The sequence below is a fragment of the Trifolium pratense genome, linkage group LG3 (genome assembly GCF_020283565.1).
Source record: "Trifolium pratense cultivar HEN17-A07 linkage group LG3, ARS_RC_1.1, whole genome shotgun sequence".
NCBI lineage: Eukaryota > Viridiplantae > Streptophyta > Magnoliopsida > Fabales > Fabaceae > Trifolium > Trifolium pratense.
The window spans coordinates 39,747,633-39,768,128 of NC_060061.1; the positions used below are offsets into that span (position 1 = coordinate 39,747,633).

The 20,496-nt window shown below is 34.4% G+C and overlaps 1 protein-coding gene and 4 non-coding genes across 5 annotated transcripts; all 5 read right to left on the reverse strand.

The window, feature by feature from the left end:
• Nucleotides 1-2,109: 2,109 nt before the first annotated feature.
• On the reverse strand, nucleotides 2,110-10,311 carry LOC123915692 (DEAD-box ATP-dependent RNA helicase 20-like). The gene is made up of 14 exons (XM_045966896.1): nucleotides 9,848-10,311; nucleotides 8,816-8,908; nucleotides 8,501-8,665; nucleotides 8,271-8,366; nucleotides 7,621-7,695; nucleotides 7,017-7,178; nucleotides 6,398-6,478; nucleotides 5,926-6,024; nucleotides 5,353-5,448; nucleotides 4,767-4,898; nucleotides 3,312-3,386; nucleotides 3,008-3,097; nucleotides 2,844-2,918; nucleotides 2,110-2,539 (listed from the first exon to the last, which is right to left on the reverse strand). Exons 1-14 carry the CDS (start codon nucleotides 10,136-10,138, stop codon nucleotides 2,363-2,365), a joined length of 1,707 nt encoding a protein of 568 aa, XP_045822852.1. The 5' UTR covers nucleotides 10,139-10,311; the 3' UTR covers nucleotides 2,110-2,362.
• Nucleotides 10,312-19,391: 9,080 nt separating this feature from the next.
• Nucleotides 19,392-19,499, reverse strand: LOC123919234. Its single transcript, XR_006813143.1, has one exon. It is a non-coding gene; the product is annotated as a small nucleolar RNA snoR100 (small nucleolar RNA).
• Nucleotides 19,500-19,798: 299 nt separating this feature from the next.
• Nucleotides 19,799-19,888, reverse strand: LOC123919219. Its single transcript, XR_006813129.1, has one exon. It is a non-coding gene; the product is annotated as a small nucleolar RNA snoR1 (small nucleolar RNA).
• Nucleotides 19,889-20,124: 236 nt separating this feature from the next.
• Nucleotides 20,125-20,214, reverse strand: LOC123919251. The gene has a single exon (XR_006813160.1). It is a non-coding gene; the product is annotated as a small nucleolar RNA snoR117 (small nucleolar RNA).
• A 131-nt stretch (nucleotides 20,215-20,345) lies between these two features.
• On the reverse strand, nucleotides 20,346-20,452 carry LOC123919236. The gene has a single exon (XR_006813145.1). It is a non-coding gene; the product is annotated as a small nucleolar RNA snoR100 (small nucleolar RNA).
• Between the last annotated feature and the right edge of the window lie 44 nt (nucleotides 20,453-20,496).

Below are 20,496 nucleotides of genomic sequence, written 5' to 3' on the forward strand. Positions count from 1 at the left end.
TATACAAAGAGTCGTCTGATAAGAGCATCCACAATAGAGCTCCTCAAATTTGAGTACTTAACTGGGTTCTACGTGTACACATCACTCATTTATTATTTTTTAATAATAGTACCTAATAAGTATTCAATCCCTCCAACCCAGCACCTCTTAAAAAGTTCTAAATTGGTCCCACTAATAACTCTATATTTCATCAATAATACTACATCTTTATAAGTAGGTCTCACAAAAATATATTATAATGAGGAGAGAGATGATACCTATTTGAGAAGCAGTACCTATTAGGTACTCAATGAATTTTGCTCCAATGATAGTACCTAATAAGTACCTATATAAGTACCTAATAGGTACTACTATTGGAGATAGTCTAAAAAACCTCACATTAATTTCAAACCAAAAAACTTCACACTAATTTGTCCCTAAGTCTGTAAAAAACACCAAATGGTGGGGAATTACATGCACAGTTGCACACTTCACCAAATGGAGAATATTGAATTTTAAAATATTTGTTATATATTTTATACTTGAACTAATAGTTTAAGTAAATTATACTATCTTCTATATTAGTACTACTTATTTACAATGGCAAAATTTCTACAACTTGTTCCTATTGTTTTCCTAGTTTACATTTGTAATATTTGCTATTGAAAACTCGTGCAACAACACAGGAAAAAATCGTGGTTTTTATTTTTATTACGATATATAATTTGATGTGTGTAGTTATTGGTACAATACTTATAGGTGTCCTAATACGCTCTGCAACACACATTTTCTTCCAAAGGGAGCACATAAACGTGTTGCCTTTAAAGTTGCAGATTTTTGGAGTTTAAATTTGTTGTGGTGGATGATGAAGCTGGTTTGCAAGTTGCAAATATAAGTCATAATCCCTCCAGTTATCCCTTAATTGAATGGATTGATATCACAAATGGTTGAATAATAATGGTATAAACAGGACAGGAGAGGACTCGATGAATGTTGTCATTCAGATCAATAGGAGCATAATATAGGGAACTATATGCAATTATCAAATATACAATCACTAATGATTTGCTTATGTGTTGCATAAATATGGGGAGAAAAGTGGGAGGCTTACGATTCATGAATATACAAATCAGGAGTTACTGAAACAATTGAAAACATACTCAGCCATAAAGTTAGATAAGAATTGTATGTGGCAGCAAATATGAAGATTCATAAAGTTCATATGGCAATCATGAAACTTGCCCATTAGCTTTTATACAAGGATGTAAGGATCGAGTTTTTACCTCAACTCATTTTGCCTAGGTAAACTCGACTCGTAAAATCGTATGAGTTTACCAAAAATTAAAATAATATTAAAATTATTATGTACATGACATATATACTAGTATAATACTATAAAAACGTCAATATTTCAAAATATAAACTTAATTATAAAGGTAAAATATATCAAATCATCATATAAATAACATTATGTCCATAAACTTGTATTAAAATATACAATTATCCCAACAAATCATATCATATAAACGTCCAAATAACAATCTAGATAAAAAGATTCGTAAGTATACAAAAAACTAGAGTTACCCTTTTCAAAAGTTCAATTCTACTAGAAGGCTACACCATAAAAAAATTCTTCATTGATGTATTCATCTCCAAAATCATCAATTTTTTTTCGATATATAAAGAATTTTGAATATTAGAACCAATGATCAAATTCATTGAAGGTGGAGACGAAAAGTTGTTTATTTTGACAATTAGACGGAAAAAAAAAAAAATTGGACCAAAAAATGAAAATGGGCTTTTAAAGGTAAACTCGCAATCACACGAGTTTACACGATTCCAGCGAGTTTGACCGAGTTAACTCGATGTAAACTCATTTTTTTCCTGAGTTTACCAAAAAATGAGTTTACATCTGATTTAACACGTTTTTCATACCTAAAAACGTAAAATCGAACGAGCTTACACGTTAAAACACGATTTTAACAACAATGCTTTTATATATTACTAGTTACTAACGTGCTCGTTTGTCCTTTTTCGATAAAAAATTAGCCTTTTTATTAGGTTAAAAAAATCTAATTAGTATGTTTAAATGAAGGATAAAATCGAAAGAAACAATAGCAACACCAAAACTTGATATCCCAACACAAATTTAATAAAACTTCCGTTCCTAGTATTACATGAGATGAATTACCTACATGACGACTCTACAAATTGTGTCTAGGAAGCTACTTGTTTTTAGTGTGCTAACTACAAAGTGTGAAACAGTGCGTAGTCATGCAAACTTAACTAGAAACTTGTCTATCTCCAGCATCTGCCAAACAACATACCTATAGATGACAGTTAGCAACTGTCATTGATCAAATGTGTGGAGGCATCAGAAACTTCAATCATCCCATGCACTATCTGCTGCACCCTCTCTTTTACTGTTTGTGGCAGTAATCATGAATCTATACTTATCTTCAATGTTAATTGAAGCTGCTCCTGATCCAAGGTGTCTAGATAAAGCAATGTTTGCCTCTTTGTGTGCAGCTGCTGCTTCTTTCTCCTTCCTTCTGGCAACCTAGAATCCAATAGTAGATAAAGTTAAATGCAAGCACACTGTTGATATAATATCCTCAATTTGAAAGCGAGCATCTAGGACACATTGTAAAACCTGTTTATAATACTAATTTCGGACAGTACTAGTATCATAAAACCAGTACAAGCCCAACCAACTAATTGTTACTATCCCTTAAAAAATGGGTAAAAGATTACAGAATGAGATTCCTAAAATTATACTGAAAGCTCATCTCTTAATTTTTCACCCCATATTTTAAGGGTATACCAAATGGACTGTGAATATCCCAACAGAACAGATATAGTACCTTTCCAGTAGCGAATGCCACAGCGTTCCCAGATTCAGCATCAGCTATTGCTTTCCTTATATTTGACACAAGGAACTAAAGAAAAGAACCATATTAATGTTCAAATCAAGAGAAAAAGTAAAGTTCAATTTTTTATCCTTAAAGAAAAGGAGGATATATAGTACCATGTCACGATCTGTGTAAAAGGAAGTGGCTATGCCAGTTGATCCTGCTCGTCCCGTCCTTCCAATCCGGTGTATATAATCTTCTGTGGTCTATAATTGAAGCAGCCAGAACTGAAGCTTCAGGTATGCATTTGTCAAGGAAATTAAAACTGACTAAAAAATGCCAGGAAAACGAGATGGCAAAAAGCAGTAGTAGAATACCAATCCACTAACTGCAGTTTTTCAGATAACCTTTTCCTTGGAGAATACCAGCTAAATCTCTATAATCAAATAGCTTTTGATTGGAGTAGAATTGCAGAAATACCTTTGGAAGATCAAGATTTATGACGTGTGACACTCCTGTGACATCCAAACCCCGAGATGCAACATCGGTGGCAACCTACACGATGCAGTATTACTGGTTAATACAGTTAGCGGATAAAAAATACAAAACTTTATTTATTGTACTTATGGAAAAATTGTGGAGAATTCAAATTTTTAGCTAGAATTTTCTGAAGCAAAAAGGAATGCATAACATAAAATATCATAATTCAAAGGTCTGTGTGTTGTGCATGCAGACAATGCAGTGCATGGTATTTCAGTTGTCTGTAGCGTTAGCGAGAGTTAGTTAGCTGGGTTCAGATGGTTAGAAGAAATAAGGCTGTTGCCTATAAATAGAAGGAAGGTTGGGAGAGACTGGCATCTGGTCATTTGAGAGATATTTGGTGTCTTGAGGCTTTTGGGAAGGGGTGGAATAGACCATAGAAGTTCTGCACGTTAGTAGCTGTATTCAGGTGATATTTATTCTAATTGTCTAATTAAATCCATGGTTTCTATCAACTAGTGCCAGAGCACGGGTCGTGGAGCTGTGGGTATTATTGCTTCAAAGTTCAACAATTCAACAAGAATGAAGACACGCATTCCTTGATATTCTTTAAGAATTTCCATTTCCCAGGGTCTGCTCCTCCCTAGTCGAAAGGTCCAAACCTCTCTTTGATTACTAGATGCCTATTCTTCTCAACCCTTCCTCTTATTTACAGGCTTCAAGTCCTCAACCTGCCCTCCGATTTACAGGTAACATGCCTTATTTCTTGTAACTAATCCAACCCAGCACACTCTAACCAACAGTAACTGACAACTATTACTAAAGCATTGTATTATCCTATTTATACAAATAGCCCTATAACAAGTACAGCCTCAACTAATTAACTAACTAACTTCTAATTCTATAACAACCCTTAACTACTTTAACTACTCTAATTAACCATTATTTCATATCCTAACAATAGTTGATACTTATGTCAACAAAAAAAAACAATAGTTGTTACTCTATTCATAATCACATAATGTATACAATATTCAATAATGATACACTCTACATTGTATTCTCCTATTTATACAAAAATAGCCCTATAACAAGTACAACCTCAACTAACTACATAACATAACATGGTACTTTAACAAGCTTAGTAAATTGATGAACGACATATAGAGAAAATTCATAGTATAAAAACAATCATTTGAGCCTATATATTACTTCTTTTTCTTATTTGATGCAACAAAGGAGTTTCATTTGGCGAACAACGGGTATACAATAGGCCAAGGCTGGCTTCACTGTATTTTGACAAGCCACACCTGGCTTTATTATTGCTAAATATCCATCCAGAGCCATTAGTTGGGATGTGTCATGACAAATATTGCAGAAAACTACAAAACTTGCAAGGGCAGAAAAACAAGAAGACAAATGATGTGCTGATAAAGCTAGTGTAGAGGAGATTACCAAAATGCTGGTTGAGCTACTCCGAAAGTCATGCAAAGCAGCCTCTCTTTCACTCTGACTGCGTCCACCATGCAGAGAAACTGCGGATAATCCCTGAGCAACCAATGCTTCAGCAACTTCATCACACCTTGTCTGCATGACCAAGAAGCATGGAAATATCGATTTCAGACAGGCCCCCTCAAATACTTTTTTTTCCAAAAAGAATAACAACTTCAACTTCTACCAGCCCGAGCCTAAACGGTTCCCTCACCAAGAATACACTTGGTGAACACCTCTCTCTAAAACAGAATATTATTATGGCTCTCCCTTATTTCTTATAACTACCTAATGGTGTGTCATTCCCTCTCTCGCTCACCAGCTTAACACTTATGTTTGTTGTTGTTACGCCTCCTCTGGTAGACCTTCCAAAACTGACCCTGTTTCCCACATTTTGTATAAGCTGGTCCAAACCTCACTCTTTGTTTCTATCAGACCCCATATTAAACTACCCACTTTTGACTTTTTGCATGTTTACATATAAATGACTAGACAAATGTGTGCTTTTGATACTACACATCACATTGCATGTAAACATGTCAAAGCATACCTTTCTCTCAACAAACACAATTGTCAATGGAAATGGATGACCACACTTTTCAGCTTGTGATGCCTCCTCTACAAGTAAATCTAGGAGTCGGTCAATCTACAAAAACGTAGTAAGATTTTAGAACCAAAAGAATGAGAAAAATAAACTAAAAATAATACAAATGGAGAGAAGAATTACACATATTATGATAAACAAAAGCGTAGAAAATGTAAATAAACTAAATGATTTATTCACTTTCTCTCATCATTACTCTTATTTTTCTCCATCATTATCTGTAACTTTTCTCATCCCATCTTGTTTTCTCTCCGCATAATTAGTTTTATGAGCACATGGTGTTTCATGTCAAGTAATTAAAATTTTGCATGCAAGTATACACAACTACATTCAGCAGAATACCACTTGCTCCAGAACCAAGGGGAATGAAAACAAGAACCCCAGATAAATTTAAAAATAATATTTCAGAACCGATGATAGCTGCAAATATTCAAGGAAACTGAAACTAAATTGATAACATTTAATCCAGTTCATAAGAAGAAATATTTCATTTATGTTACTGTAGATTACTATACGCACCTTCTCACTTTCAGAAACCTTTACAAGAGTTTGTGAAACATTAGTTGTTGGACTGCTCACTTTTCCCACCTTAACTTGCACGGGGTTAGTTAAGTACTCCTGAAAATTCAAAAGATGACCAGTGAACTTACATAGAATCTTTCAACAACCGATTACAAAGAAAAATATTGAAGAAAAAGAATTTCAAAAGGATGTTTTTGGGATATCCTGTTATCATAAAGACAATTATGGGCAGAAAAAAAATCTAAAAAGAAACATTGATGTTTCAATTATTAAACTTGCATCTAAAATTCAAGATGCTAACATGCTACTATGTTTTATGATCAAGCAAATTATAAGTGCTATTGCTATACTCACAAAATGTCACTTCATAATATTAGAACACCACCACCCACATTATTTTGACATGGCTCAAAGGAGAAAATACTGACTTTCACAAAATCAGTAGCCAAGAAAAAGAAGGAAAACTGACCTTTGATAATGCTTCGATCTCCACAGGCATAGTTGCACTAAACAGCAGTGTTTGATGCTTCTCTGGAAGACTTCTCATTATCTGAGGATGATATTAGAAAATATATATTTAAGTATTTAACACAAGAGTGTAGTATTGCAGAAAAATCAAATGTTAACTACCCCTTCTACATGAGGATCATACATGCAATAATAAGGCGCAGATTTTCATAAGAGTTACATAATACAGACAAATGAAACTGAAAAAAGCTTGAATCTTAGAATGAAAATGAAATTTATATCTAGACGAGAAGTGAAATTTTTATTGCCATATTTTGCTTTGGAAATGGTAACCATGTTTTGCTTATTTCATGGAGGTGTTCTCTAGAAAAATTCTTAAGGAAGTAAGACACTCATAAGTCATAACCAACATCTTGTTAGCCCATCATTGGTCTGAGTTCCAAGTCCAATGATGTCAAGAGTTGAAGTGAAAAGGAAAAAGGTGACAGGGAAACAACTGGATTAGGAAACATCGTAAAGGAGAACATAAAAACTACAATGAATTCATGGTACATTAGGAATATAACTGTCTTTAAAATAAAGGAAGACCTCACAGAGTAGCAAATAGCTACAATACTAACCTCCCTTATCTGTGGTTCAAAACCCATATCAAGCATTCTATCTGCCTCGTCTAGAACAACATAAGAAATTCTTGAGAGAGAAGTGTTGCCTTGTTGTAAGTGGTCAATGAATCTCCCAGGGGTGGCAACTGCTATTTCAACTCCTGCTCTTAGTTCCGATCTCTGCCATAGAGACCAGAAAGAAATTATACACAAAATCATGTTACCAGAAAGCATACACAAAATCCTTGTGTCCAAGACTTTTACTTGGTTAAAATAATATTGAACAGAGCTCAGCAACTGTTTCCATACTAGGCTTAACATATAATGATATAAAACATGTATCAGCCTATCGGGATAACTAGCAGTGTGAAAACTAAACATAGATTTATATATCTGTGAAAACTAAAAACATAGATTTATATCCCATGTCCAAGGAAACCAAAAAATGACATCAAAGATTTACAATAGCTCAAACATATGTAACACACAAAAAATTGTTTCAGAAATGCTCTTTGACCATATTTAACAGAGTTCTGTAATGCCAACAAGTCAAATAATATCCATTGTGTTTTTTACACAAACTATCACAAGAAAGGGAAAATATTGGGTTACATTTAATTACCTGCTTTTCAATGTTAGTACCACCTACAACTATGGCAGTTTTTAATGACTCGAGAGACCTGCTAAAAGCTTGGACCTGCCAAAAGGTAAAACAACACAAAGTCACTGTTAGGAACCCAAGAAGAATGTCAACAAAAGGGGTGATTCATAGAAAGGAGAAAAAAATTAGATAGAACAAAATGCATTGATGTGAATCATAATTGCAAATAAGAAAATATACCAAGTCACAAAATTAAACAGATAATTCAAAGTAATATAGCAAGAATACTGTAAAAATATCAAATTATTTTGGTAAAAGAACTAAGAATTTAAATTCTAAATATGCCAGAGATACAGAGAACAAGTTCAGCATCAAAAAAGAAGACGGCAACAAATAGCTTTGTTGATTTTTATCCACAATAAAAAATTCTAAGGGTTATAAGGGGACAATAATTAATCATTTTCTTTCACCGATAAAACAATTCAAATCTGACACCAAAAAAAGAAGAAAAAATAAAAAATCACGCCCCAAACACTATGTCAGTATTTGAAGATAGTCCTAAATATATTCATAGCTTACCAAGAAAATTATTATCTAGAATTAGAGAAATGAACAAGAAAATTCTGCTTAACATAACTTAAAATTCATCGACATAAAATTACATATATCACCTCTTTTTCTATTTGCTGAGCAAGTTCTCTAGTAGGAGCCAAAACTAATGCCAGGGGACCATCTCCTCTCCGAATTGGAGGCTGGACCAAGCAATGCTAAAAATAGAAAGAAAAAAATAAATTAAATCACATCGAAAGGGATGATCATTTACAATTGGTAGTTTTTCACCACACGTTAATTATAGATATCAAAATCCCCAACCAAGCCTTCATGTATTAAAAGTTCAGACCTGTATCATAGGAATCGTGAAAGCTGCAGTCTTCCCACTACCAGTTTCAGCACAACCCAAAAGATCCCTTCCACTGAGAGCAATAGGCATGGCCTGTGCCTGGATAGAAGTTGGCCTGGTGTATTCATGATAAGCAATGTCCTTCATGATACTTGGATTCAAACACTGGTACAAAGAAATTCACAAATTTTACATAATTTACAACAGTAGCTCAGGTTTTTTTTTCTTTCCTGTTACGCTAGCTTGTCATTAGTTCATACCTAGAATAAATATCAATATAATTATAAAATAATCAGTTAAATTAAGATTAAATACCATATCATTAAACGATTCTATAGGTCCAGGTGCAGCAGGAGAGTCAGACGAAACAGTAACATCAAGATTAAGCCGTAAGCGGACCTCTTCAATCTGGATGTAACAGGCACTATAGTTAAGCAACCAATATTTTTTAATATATAACGAGATAGAACATCAGAACATGTACACACTGAAATGACAGGATAGCAATACAAATGTATAAAGATAAAAGTTAGCTAGTCAAACTTTGAAAAGAGGAGATGATATAATGATAACAGTACTCTATAAACCACAATGTTGGAACCAACTTCATCACAACTTAATAAGTTTCACTTTTCATCCAAATAGAAATGGTAACTTCTATAATCCCTTTTTTTTGTCTTTGACTAGAATCCCTACAAAAACAGTGGTAGGATTTTCCCTTGGCCCAGTGTGTTGTAGTTCATTAAACTCTACAGCGTGATGACTCTAGCCGTCTGAATGGAGTCACAGTTCACTTCCACTGCAACCGAAAATCACCTCTAACCTACTTATTCACTACAAGTTAACAAAATTACAAACCCTCCAGCCAAATTCTGCAATAATACAATACTTACCTACAGTTCCAAATTCAACACACACAAAAACCTTCAACCTCAGGATAGTTAAAAAAATACCACTACAAGCACAATGCCCCTAATCAATGAAACAAAAACTTCACAATCAAACACCTTCCCCTAATCAAACCCTAGTGAATATCTTAACCGCCGCCTCATTCAATTCAAATACAACTTTGCTCTATAAAAATATACTGTTTCATAAAAAATGCATCAAGCGTAAAAACAAGGAAACAGATGAAATATAATTAAGCAAGAACGATAAACCCTAAATACACGAATTGAAAATTTTCAAACAGAAACAAATTCTTCTAAACAAAAACCTCGAAATGAAAACATTCAACACTAATTCAGTTCAGAAAGGTTAAAGAAAGAAGAAACAATAATAGAAATAGAAAAAGTAAAATCAAGAAGAAAAAAAAAAGAAAGGGGAAAATGAAGAATGGAGTGTAACCATGTCAGGGTTCATGCGAGAAACACGTTCAGAAGGTTGCCAGTTAGGGAAAACAGTATCAGGAACGGCGTTAATCCGCGACTGCGGAGGAGCGGCGGAGGTACGGCGAGAGGCATTGAAGAGAGAAGGAGTATTGGAATGTGAGTTAGAGAATGCGAGGTTGTTGTTGTTGTGATGATGGTGGTGGTGGTTGTTGTCTAGGGTTCCGGTTGATGAAAGTCTAGTTGCGGCGGTGGTAGTGGTGGTGGTGGTTGAACCGGCGTTTCTCAAGTGTGGAGGAACATACGACATCGTTTTACTCTATCTATAGCTCGCGAGGTTTTTGTGAGAATAGTAATAACAGAAAATGAATGAATAGAAGAGAAATAAGAAGAATGAATGAATGAAAGGTAGGTAGTAGTGAGTGAGTGATGAAGAGGTAGAGTGTTTTGGAAAAATGATAATGTGATGTTGATATCAATGATAAGTCGATAGATAACAATGAATCATGAAACTAAAAATTATAATTTCTTTTTTTTTTTTTGACACAAAAATATACTAATTTCATTAGAAAAATACAAGCCTCACATTACTCTTTTTTTTTCATTTTATTATATATTTTTATACCCATATTTTAAGCTAAAATGCAATAATTTGATAGATTAAGGGACTCTATTAAGGGAATGTTTAGATTTGACTATATTAAGGAAAGGTTTAGATTTGACGTATTTGAGCTTATGAAAATAATTTATGTAAATAAATAAATTTTTGTATTAATTTATAAATGTTAAATAATAAAAATTGTATCTTCATAAGTTGTTTTTTCATATTTATTTATAATAATATAAGAGTTTATTTATTTATAAATGTTCAATAATAACATTTTTTTATATTTTGAAAAAATTGATTATATAAGTTTTAAGACCGTTCTACTAATTGTACAAGGTTGCAACGATGGGAACATGTTTTTGGGTTGGTAATTTTGTGACTGGCTTCACACAAAGACAGCAGGCCACACTGTCAACGGTGGAATGCGAAGCATGAGCTCTCTTGCAGGTCACGAAGGAAGTCGTTCATAGAGGTTTGAATAGGGTTCTATTTGAAAGTTACTCACAAGTGTTGACGGAAGCTATTTGAAACAGGCATAGTGGTAACTCGTAATTTAGTTTAATTGTTGCTGACATTACCCACATTATGTCATCGTATGTAAATTTTGAGGTGAAGTTTATTAGGAGACAAACGAATATGGTTGCTCATATTCTTGCTCGGACGGCCAATTCTTGGGCTATAGTTATATATTGAATGTTTACTAGTTAATGAAATGCACTAAATATGTTTGTTTAAAAAAAAGATAATATTTCTATTTTTGGTTTCCTTAATGTCTCGGGGCACTAGTTAGGATTTTCCTAAAATTATTTATCTTTAATTTATCTTTTATTAACAGTCACTCTAGATGACGTGTACTGTCTGTTGCATCTCGATCCCCATTGAGGGTACTCTACTAGACCACCACAACATTATTGGTAAAGCTTATGTATCTTGATTCAAGTCTCGTTGCCGCCGATAGTGAAGTCACTCAGACCAGAGGCTCATGCCCGATTTAAATACTTGAAGACCCTCCTAGGCATCCATCTGAGAGCTGCACGCTAAGTGGGATGGTGGTGTTGCAAGCATGCTTATGTAGCGGGACTACGTCGTCGGGACATACTTGTTGTATGTGGTTGGTACCACAATATTCTCAAGTAAAGGCAAAAACTATGTTGACCTCACTCATCTTATGTACTTAAGGGACATCGAGTTAGTCAACATGTATGCCTTAGGCTCTGCAGCACTGTCATTCCTCTACAGTTAGTTGAGCAACGCCAACATACCTAAGTGCAAATATTTAGCAAACATTTATTTTTATTTTGAAAATAAATACTTATATTTATATCATTGTTATTTAGTTATGTTTTTTATACAGACTTGGATAGATATGAGCCAATGCAGTTTGGAAGGAAGTTGATCGGTTACTTCCACACGATGTGGATTGGGTGTGTTATGAGGAGCATAGACATATTTGCCCTCTTCAACCCATCAGCTTGTACTCCAGATGGATCATATGCGGACCAGGGTCAAGTACCTTCAAGAGAGGGTCATGCGGCAGTTTGGTTATGTCCAGACCATTCCAAGGCATCCACATCAATATGCTCCTGTTAACAAAAGTGCACAACAGATAGACAATCAGTTTGTTCGTTTCATGGATCGGGTCTTGACTCCTCGGATGCTAGGAACTCGTGCTTTGTACCCTGGCTCACGGCACCGATTTATATGACGTGGTATATGAAGATTTCACATCCTTACCTTGAATCATTGCCACCAGGGGATCCGTCTAGGCCTGCTGAGCTTGATGTTATTATCAATGAGGAGGCTGAGGCTGACGGTCAGAGTACGACAACTTTAATTACCAGCATGCTCGACATCGGTCAACTGATAAGGGCATTGATGGCCAACGGGGATATACCACATGACTCCCACCCTTACCGTGCTCTCACATTTCTTTCATTAATATCGGAGACGGAGTGATAGAGGGAGTTCATCTACGTGGCATAGTTTTAAAAACGGGACCGGACCGGCCGGGAACCGGTGGTATTAGCGGGCTGATCAACATGCAGAATCGGTTCTGCAAACAAATCATAGAAACCGGTCTAGCCGTTACCGAACCGAACCAGTTTTAGAGTAGAATGAAAATCTCATAAAAAATTTCAAAATTTCCCTGATGGGATTCGAACTCACAACATGTTATGTATATAGGCATGTTCACCTTACCACTAGGCCAGACCAACTTATATGATTATAAAGCATAACAATGATATATATTTAATAGTATATTTAAAAAACATGATTATGATATTTGTACCACCTAAATCTTTTTTTTTTTTCCTTTCTTTTTTTAAGGATTTCATCTCACATTTTTTTTTACGACACATATAATATATATATTGATAAAATATATTAATTTCATTTCTTTTGTTACTGTGTTTTTTTAATATATTAATTTTTATTAATTTTTTTATAAAGTAACTTTTATTAAATTTTATAGTTATGATAGACAAAGTTTTTTTTATATACCGAGTTAGTAGTTATACGGTCCGACCAGTGACCCAGTGACCCAATACTTTGGTCGGGTCGATCACCGGTCCGGGTTTTAAAACATTGCTACGTGGTGATGTTGTGCGTCAGTAATATATTTGGAGTTTTTTTTTTGGGATGATTAAATCATTTTGTATTGATAATGTTTTTTTTTGTTGATTAATATAATATTTTGCATATTTTACCTATTTTTGGTATAATTGCGTATTTATTTCTGCATGATTATACACTTAAAATTTACAAAACAGGTTCAATATCACGCGAAATAACAGGTTCAACAGCGTATAGAAAACATATTCTGCAAGTTATGGTGTTCGTATCGTTCACTCCCTATGTGACCCACGTGCACATTTATCCCCTTTCTTTTCTTACACTGTTTTGTTTGAGTTGATTTGGAAAAAAGCAAAAAAAAAAAAAAAAAAAAAAAGCAAGAGATCCAAAACTGATTTTATTAAATAAGTTACCATAAATACCCTTGAATAAGTTACCATAGAAAAATTCAAGACAAAATCAATTTTTAATTTACCAAAGAAGACTCAGAAAAACTCTCAAGAAAAAACAACTCATTTCATTTTTGAAGACAATGGATTACAAAGACAAAAGAAACTAATCCTTTTTGCAATGCCATTAATAACCTACAACCCGACAAGGAATCCAAAACTCCAATCAGTTAGTTAAATCACTTTGGATGTTCAATAAAATTCAAGATCAGTAGTAACTAGTAAGCATACAAGATACATTTAGCCTGTTGGAAATCTCAGCATAAGAAGAGAGTGATAATATTTAGCATATCATCATATATTAAAAGGATCAAGACTAGGCACATGATGTGCAAAGACAAGATCACAAAGAACACATACAAACTCTAGTTCACACTGCTAGCAAAAGATAGCAGGAACAAATACACCTAATACAAATTAAAATGCCACACACCCAATACAAAACCAATTACCAATTAACACATCACAAACTAAGGTATACGATACAAGAAAAAAGAAATGCCCCAACATACCCAAAGATGAGGTCTAACCAGACCAAGATAAAGAGAATGCACAACAGTAAAGAGAAGCATGAACACCACTCTAATACCACTTACTCAACAGTCAAAGACAAGTTCAGAGCAAGACATAATGCACAACAGTAAAAAAAAAAAAAAACAGATTACCATCAAAACACAAACCAACACCCATCTTAAACAATCTAAAAAGCTCTGCCGGCAACAGACCTAAACGCTTACTGACCGCCAGCCTGCGATAACAGAAGCAGAATTTTCTTGTTTGATGCAATACATAAGGATTATCATGTATTTCGGGATCTCGTACCATGACACAAACGAGCTGCAAACATAAGAAGAAAATGAAAAACAACAGTTTCTTCCATTTGAAGCTATCCGGACATGGAATGTGAAATACAACCGAAACAACACAAAAAGTTAAAAAATATGCACAAAACCCCTCCATGTAGTATGGAGCAAGACACCTTTAAAAAATCACAACATGCTCACACCCTGAAGGATGCAACTGATTGCCATACCATGAATTCCAAACTGAACAACGTCGAATTGTGAAAGAGAGAGAGGAGAGTTTTTTTCTTCTGAAAACTCTAAGTTGTAATTGCGGCACAATTTTGGTTCAATAGGTGATTTAGTTTTGATGTTTCTTATGATTTTCTAAAATTTCATTTAATTGTTCATGTGTACATGCAACAACCAAAGTTAGAGAACATAACCTTCGTTTTCCTTCAATTACATATGTGGCTAGGTGTTAAATTCCAACGTAAACACTAGGATCAAATTTTTAATGAATAACTTTGAGTCAAAGACGTGAAATTGTGATTTTGATATTGATCAACATGCATAAACTCATGATACTAGATTACCATATAAAACAATTTCAAGCAGTGACCACAACATACATCATAACTCAATCCAATTACACAAACATGTCAATATTTCAAATAAGCATCATACAAATAGTAAGTCAAGAAAAAATTGATGACATATTGGATCAGCTCACAAAAGCAATCATGTCAATATTTCAAATACCAACAAACCAAAATTGTGAAGTTTAGGTTCAAAATCATGTGGCAATTGCATATCTAAAAGTTTCCTTTCCTTTAAGGGTCCGTTTGTTATAGATTAAAAAAAATAGTGATTTTGATGTAAAATAATTTAAAGATTAGTTTTTAGAGATTTTTAGAAAAGTTGAATTTACTTTGTGTTTGTTTATTATAATAAAAATCATTTGTTTTTAAATAAAATAATCTTTAGTTTGTTTGGATACAACTTATAAAAGTGATTTTTTTAATTACAAGTAACTTTCTTATTTTAACATTTCTTTTCTTTCTCCTATAAAAAAAATCAATTATTTTATAAGCTACTCTTAGTAGCTTCTTATTTTTAGCTGTTTTCTGATTATTTTTATCTTCTGATTATTTTAAAAATCTATGACAAACAGATGCAAAACAATTAAAAGTGATTATTTTTATAAAAAAAGTGATTTTTTTTTCTAAAATAAGCTATAACAAACGACTTCTAAATCAAAGGCGACAATAACGGACTCTTCTAAATCATGATCACAACGACAAGCAAGCCAATGAATAGCTCCATTAAAGAACAAACCTACTCCGGAGGTGTCGTCATTTGTGTCGAGATATATATGTATAACGGATGTGAGTTCTCTCAATTTGTTTCCACGTGTTAGCTCTCAATGAGAAAAAACCCGAGATGTGAAGTGAGAGTGTTAGCGCGAAAAGGAAAGAATGAAACTGCGTATAACAAAAAATATTTAAAGTTTTTTATTACTTCACATATCTATTACTATTGGAGTACACTATAACAAAAAATATCTAAAGTTTTTTATCACTAAAGTTTTTAAATATTTGAGGATGTATATATAAAAGGGGAAATAGTCATTTTCGTCCCTTGATGACCTATTCGCAAGTGTACGAATTGCCACATAGTAATAAAAATGAGTTGTCGATCCACAGGGATTGCGCGACTAAATAAGTATAATAGTGTCTATAAACATCATGCAATAAGAAAACATAAATTGGGGATTTGTTGAGTCATTTGACGGTAAGAAAAACGTGCTAATTCGATAAGTGGAAAAGCGAGGTAGAATCATCGGAATCACCTAGTCTATAGCTTAATCTCATGCAATCTACCGTATCATATGAATTCAATCAAGTGTTCACAACTGGATCAACAATATGACGAATCGCAATCTCTTGTCAAAATCCACCCTATTCGTTGTTGATACTCCTCCGATCTCTCGGATGTAAGCTACCTACAACGAATGATTTGAAAGCGCGTTGATCGTTCGCTACACTCTATGTTTCAATCTCTCGACCGGAAACACTCGAGTGCTTAATGCAATTCAGTTCAGAAATTAAATCAATATTCTCATACGTGACTCAAATCAAAATCCATTATAACACTAATGAAGGATCATAAGGCATTAAGTACAGATTTGCATTAAGTAAACACTATACAAGAGTAAATTCATACAATATAGCAGATTACATTCAGATCAATCTACATCCTAAGTTATCCTAGATCCTACCTCCACAAGAAGTCTAGCTCCTCATGTTGCTTCGTTCGCCTCCTAGCTTCAACTTCATGGCTTGAGAATCCATGTTGTTGAGGTGCTTGAAGCTATCCTATGAAGTTCAGGATCCAACTGTGAATGCTCCAAAAATCAGAATGTAGATGAACAGTAGCAGAATTTCCAACCCCTGAACCAGAAAATGAGATTTCAATATATAGTAAATGCAACCACGCCGCGCGCCAGATCTACCACGCCGCGCGTGGTTGCAATTTCTCTGCCCACGCCGCGTGTGTAACTGCCTCACGCGCGCGCGTGATGAGATCTGAAGGCTCTGGTCTTCAACTTTAGCTCTATTGCGCCGCGCGTGATGATTCCCACGCCCCTGGCGTAGTTTAAATTCTTCATCACGCCGCGTGTGGTCATCCTTCACGCCGGGCGTAGTTAAACTTGTGAAAAACCCCTCTCTGGTTAGTGAACTACGCCGAGCGTGGTCAGGTCTCACGCCGGGCGTAATTCAAGCAAAAGTTGGCCTCTCTGGTGTAGACTACTACGCTGCGCGTGGCCCATCACGCCCCCAGCGTAGTGTAACTCTGTATTTTCCTGCACATTTTCCTGCTTTCTTAGAGAACAAGTAATCTTGCGTTTGAGTAGATTTCTCTTGAATTTATTGCTTAAAACCTACTAAAATGCATTTAATGTTGCTCAAATAGGCGTGGATTAAAGAGTGTGACGATCCGTCATCCTCCCTCATTGTGCAACTCGCTGTCAATCTGGTCCCTCACTGAAGAAAAACTAAAATATAGTCCCTCAATGATTTGGCAAAGGACGAAAATGACAGTAGATACCAAATTTTCCCAATTTAAATCCCTAAATCCCAAACCACATTGTTCCTTTTTCTTCTCTGTTGCTGCTGTTCTTCATCTTCTTCCATGTTTATTGTTTTTGTTCTTCAATTTGTTGTTGCCTTCCATTAATAGAGAGAATCGATCTACATGATGGGGGTGGTGTAAATTCGTCACAACGTAGAACACACACCTTCTTCGCGAGCTGTGTTTCCTTCTTCCATTAAGATTTTTTATGGTTGTGGTCGAATTGCAGTTCAACATGTTGCTCAAACCCAGGCAAATATGGGTAGGGCATTCTTCACATGTGCAATTAACAAGGTAATTTTTACTTCTATTCTTCACATGTGTCATTTTTAATTCCTCATAATTCTAGGTTAAGGTGATTTGAGTTTATAAAATTGAGAACAAAAACAAACTTCATTGTAGGATGATTATGGTTGTTGTGGATACTTTGTATGGGTTGACAATTTGATTGAATGACATACAAATTCAAGTGATGAAGGAATTGAATCACTTGGTTTGCATCATGGAAGAGAGATTGGACGTCAACAAGCAATGGGTGGACAACTTTGGTCCCTCATTGCCAACTCAGCTCCTCAATGTGTGCCTAAAAACTGACACATCAGCTTTTTTGTTCAATTAACGGCCAAATGTAATGCCAAGGACTAAATTGACAAATGGAGTGCACATTGAGGGATTATATTTTAGATTTTCCTTAGTGAGGGACCAGATAAACAACGAATTGCACAATGAGGGACAAAAATGCCCTATATAAAAATAATTTGAAATAGTGGGGTAGATTGAAATTATGCAATAGAGGGCGCCAAATCAACCTTATAAAATTCCAGATGTTTTGGTGATCCTCCCACCCTTTCACTGTGCCGTTTTCAATTGTATGTTACATGGGAATGATGCTATACTATCATCAATTACATGTCCATCTGCCAATTCACTCCTTTCGATCAAATAAAACTACTATTTCATGACTTTCTTCACAACATGCTTCATTCTCATACTAACTTGTCAGGGGCCAATCTGATTTATTGGAAGTTCAGGACGAATAGCAAAAATGGAATTTTCAAGTTTTAGTTTTATTATATGTCCTAATGCTAGAATGTACTTTGAATTTCAAGTCTTGGCTTTCATGATGATAAAACAAATTGGAAGTAGGAGAAATGGAACACATGTAAGAATTAATAGGTAGGATGAAGCTGTATTGTTTTGGGTAAAAGAGTTGAGAATTGCAGAACCAATATTGGATTAGTTTATCATGGAAAACATATTTGTCCGAGAACAAAATCCTTCTAATAGTAATAGAATTTTCGTTTCCACAGTGGAACAAAAGACCTCACTCAACATGACCACCAAAACGACAATATCATTATTTTCAGAGAATGAAAATCACAATCCAAGATTTCACTAACCATTTGTGTCACTTCAAATCATACGATTTTTTGCTTATAAGGAATTTGTAGTGTTTAGAAACATGAATTGGTTTCATTTTACCCAATTGAAGCTACACTTGACAGCATGGAATAATTAGATATTAACAAAAGTAACTTCTGGCCAATTATCATGATGCAATTCTCAAACTACTCATTGCTACAAATATTCAGAAGCCATTTGCAGATTTATTGCACTCAAATAGCAGTTACAATCACAATGTTATTTACAAGAGTTAGATGATGTAAGTGAAATGAATAGTATTGCTGATCCACCGAAAGAATTTGAAATTCTTAAGCAGTCCCTATCGTTGGCACATGAACTACACTTGCAGTGGCAATGTAATTGATTGGACAACAATGGTTTGTTCTTTGAATTGTCTTTTGTAACATCTGAATTGGCCTTTTTACCAATCTTATAACCAATCTTATTTCAATCTTCTAACCAAGGATATTCCAATCACTACGGTAGCATGTGAATTCTGAATTGGCTTTTAACATTGGTTACACCATTCTTATACAATAAAGATTCTTGCTGCATAAGTAAAATTTAACCATATTTTTCATGATCAATTTCCACATAGACTAACATAAAATAAAATGTAGGTCGTTACCAGGCCCTAAAATCAAATAAAATATCAAAGAGCACGGACATGCAGACCTAAAGAAATCAATTTCCGTGCACATAACCATGCTGCCTTCATTCTAAAATCCAGAGCATCGGCTTATTGTGCACAGATCAATTCATACATTAAATAGTAATCATAACTAAAACAACTATGATATTTGAAACATTAATTTAGGTTATGAGGAAAGTTGTATCTATCTTGTCACCGGAAAATCCTATATGAATATCCGGAGCTAAAGATAGAGAGCATGAATAAAATACTCATACACAAATCATTGATTTTGCCTAATGATAGATTCATTGAAATACATAATCGATTATCAAAGAATTGCAATATTAGGCTGATGAATCAACAAAAGAAGAATTGAAATAACAAGGACTCAGAGAGTTGCTTAATGTGCTCAAAGATGAATCAAGATTCATCTCATACAAGAGGTGTCAGAAATAAAGCATTATTCATCCTAGTCCTTCTTTAAACAAAAAAAAAAATAGTTTTGGCATATATATGAAACTGTAGGAACATCTAAAACGCAAAAGTCTAAGAAGACAAATGCAAAAAATTATCAATCCCAATTTCTTTTGGCAACGTACAGCACTGAAATCGCTATAGAATAAGCAAAACAGAGACTCTAAATTGTTGCCTTTTTCATATATATAACAGAAAAAACACAAATAATGAAATTAAGCATAAAAATTTATTAAGAAGCCTCAGATTCAAGAATTGGTTTATCGATCAGAGAACTCTAAAAGAGAATCTCAGATGGTACGGACAAATATTCATACATCACAGGCAAATGAGATGCAGTCTATGTTTGGTATCAGAGCGAATATACCAGAACCACCGTAACAGTCACCACCGTGATTCTGGCATATCCGCTCTGGTACCAAACATTCATAAAAAAATATATAAAAAATTATGGAAAAAAATGTAGGTCGTTACCAGGCCCTCAAATCAAGTCAAAGATCATAGAGAGCAGACATGCGGACCTAAGAAATCAATTTCCGTGCACATAACCATGATTCCTTCATTTATAAATCCAGGCCATCGGCTTATTGTGCACAGATTAATCAATAA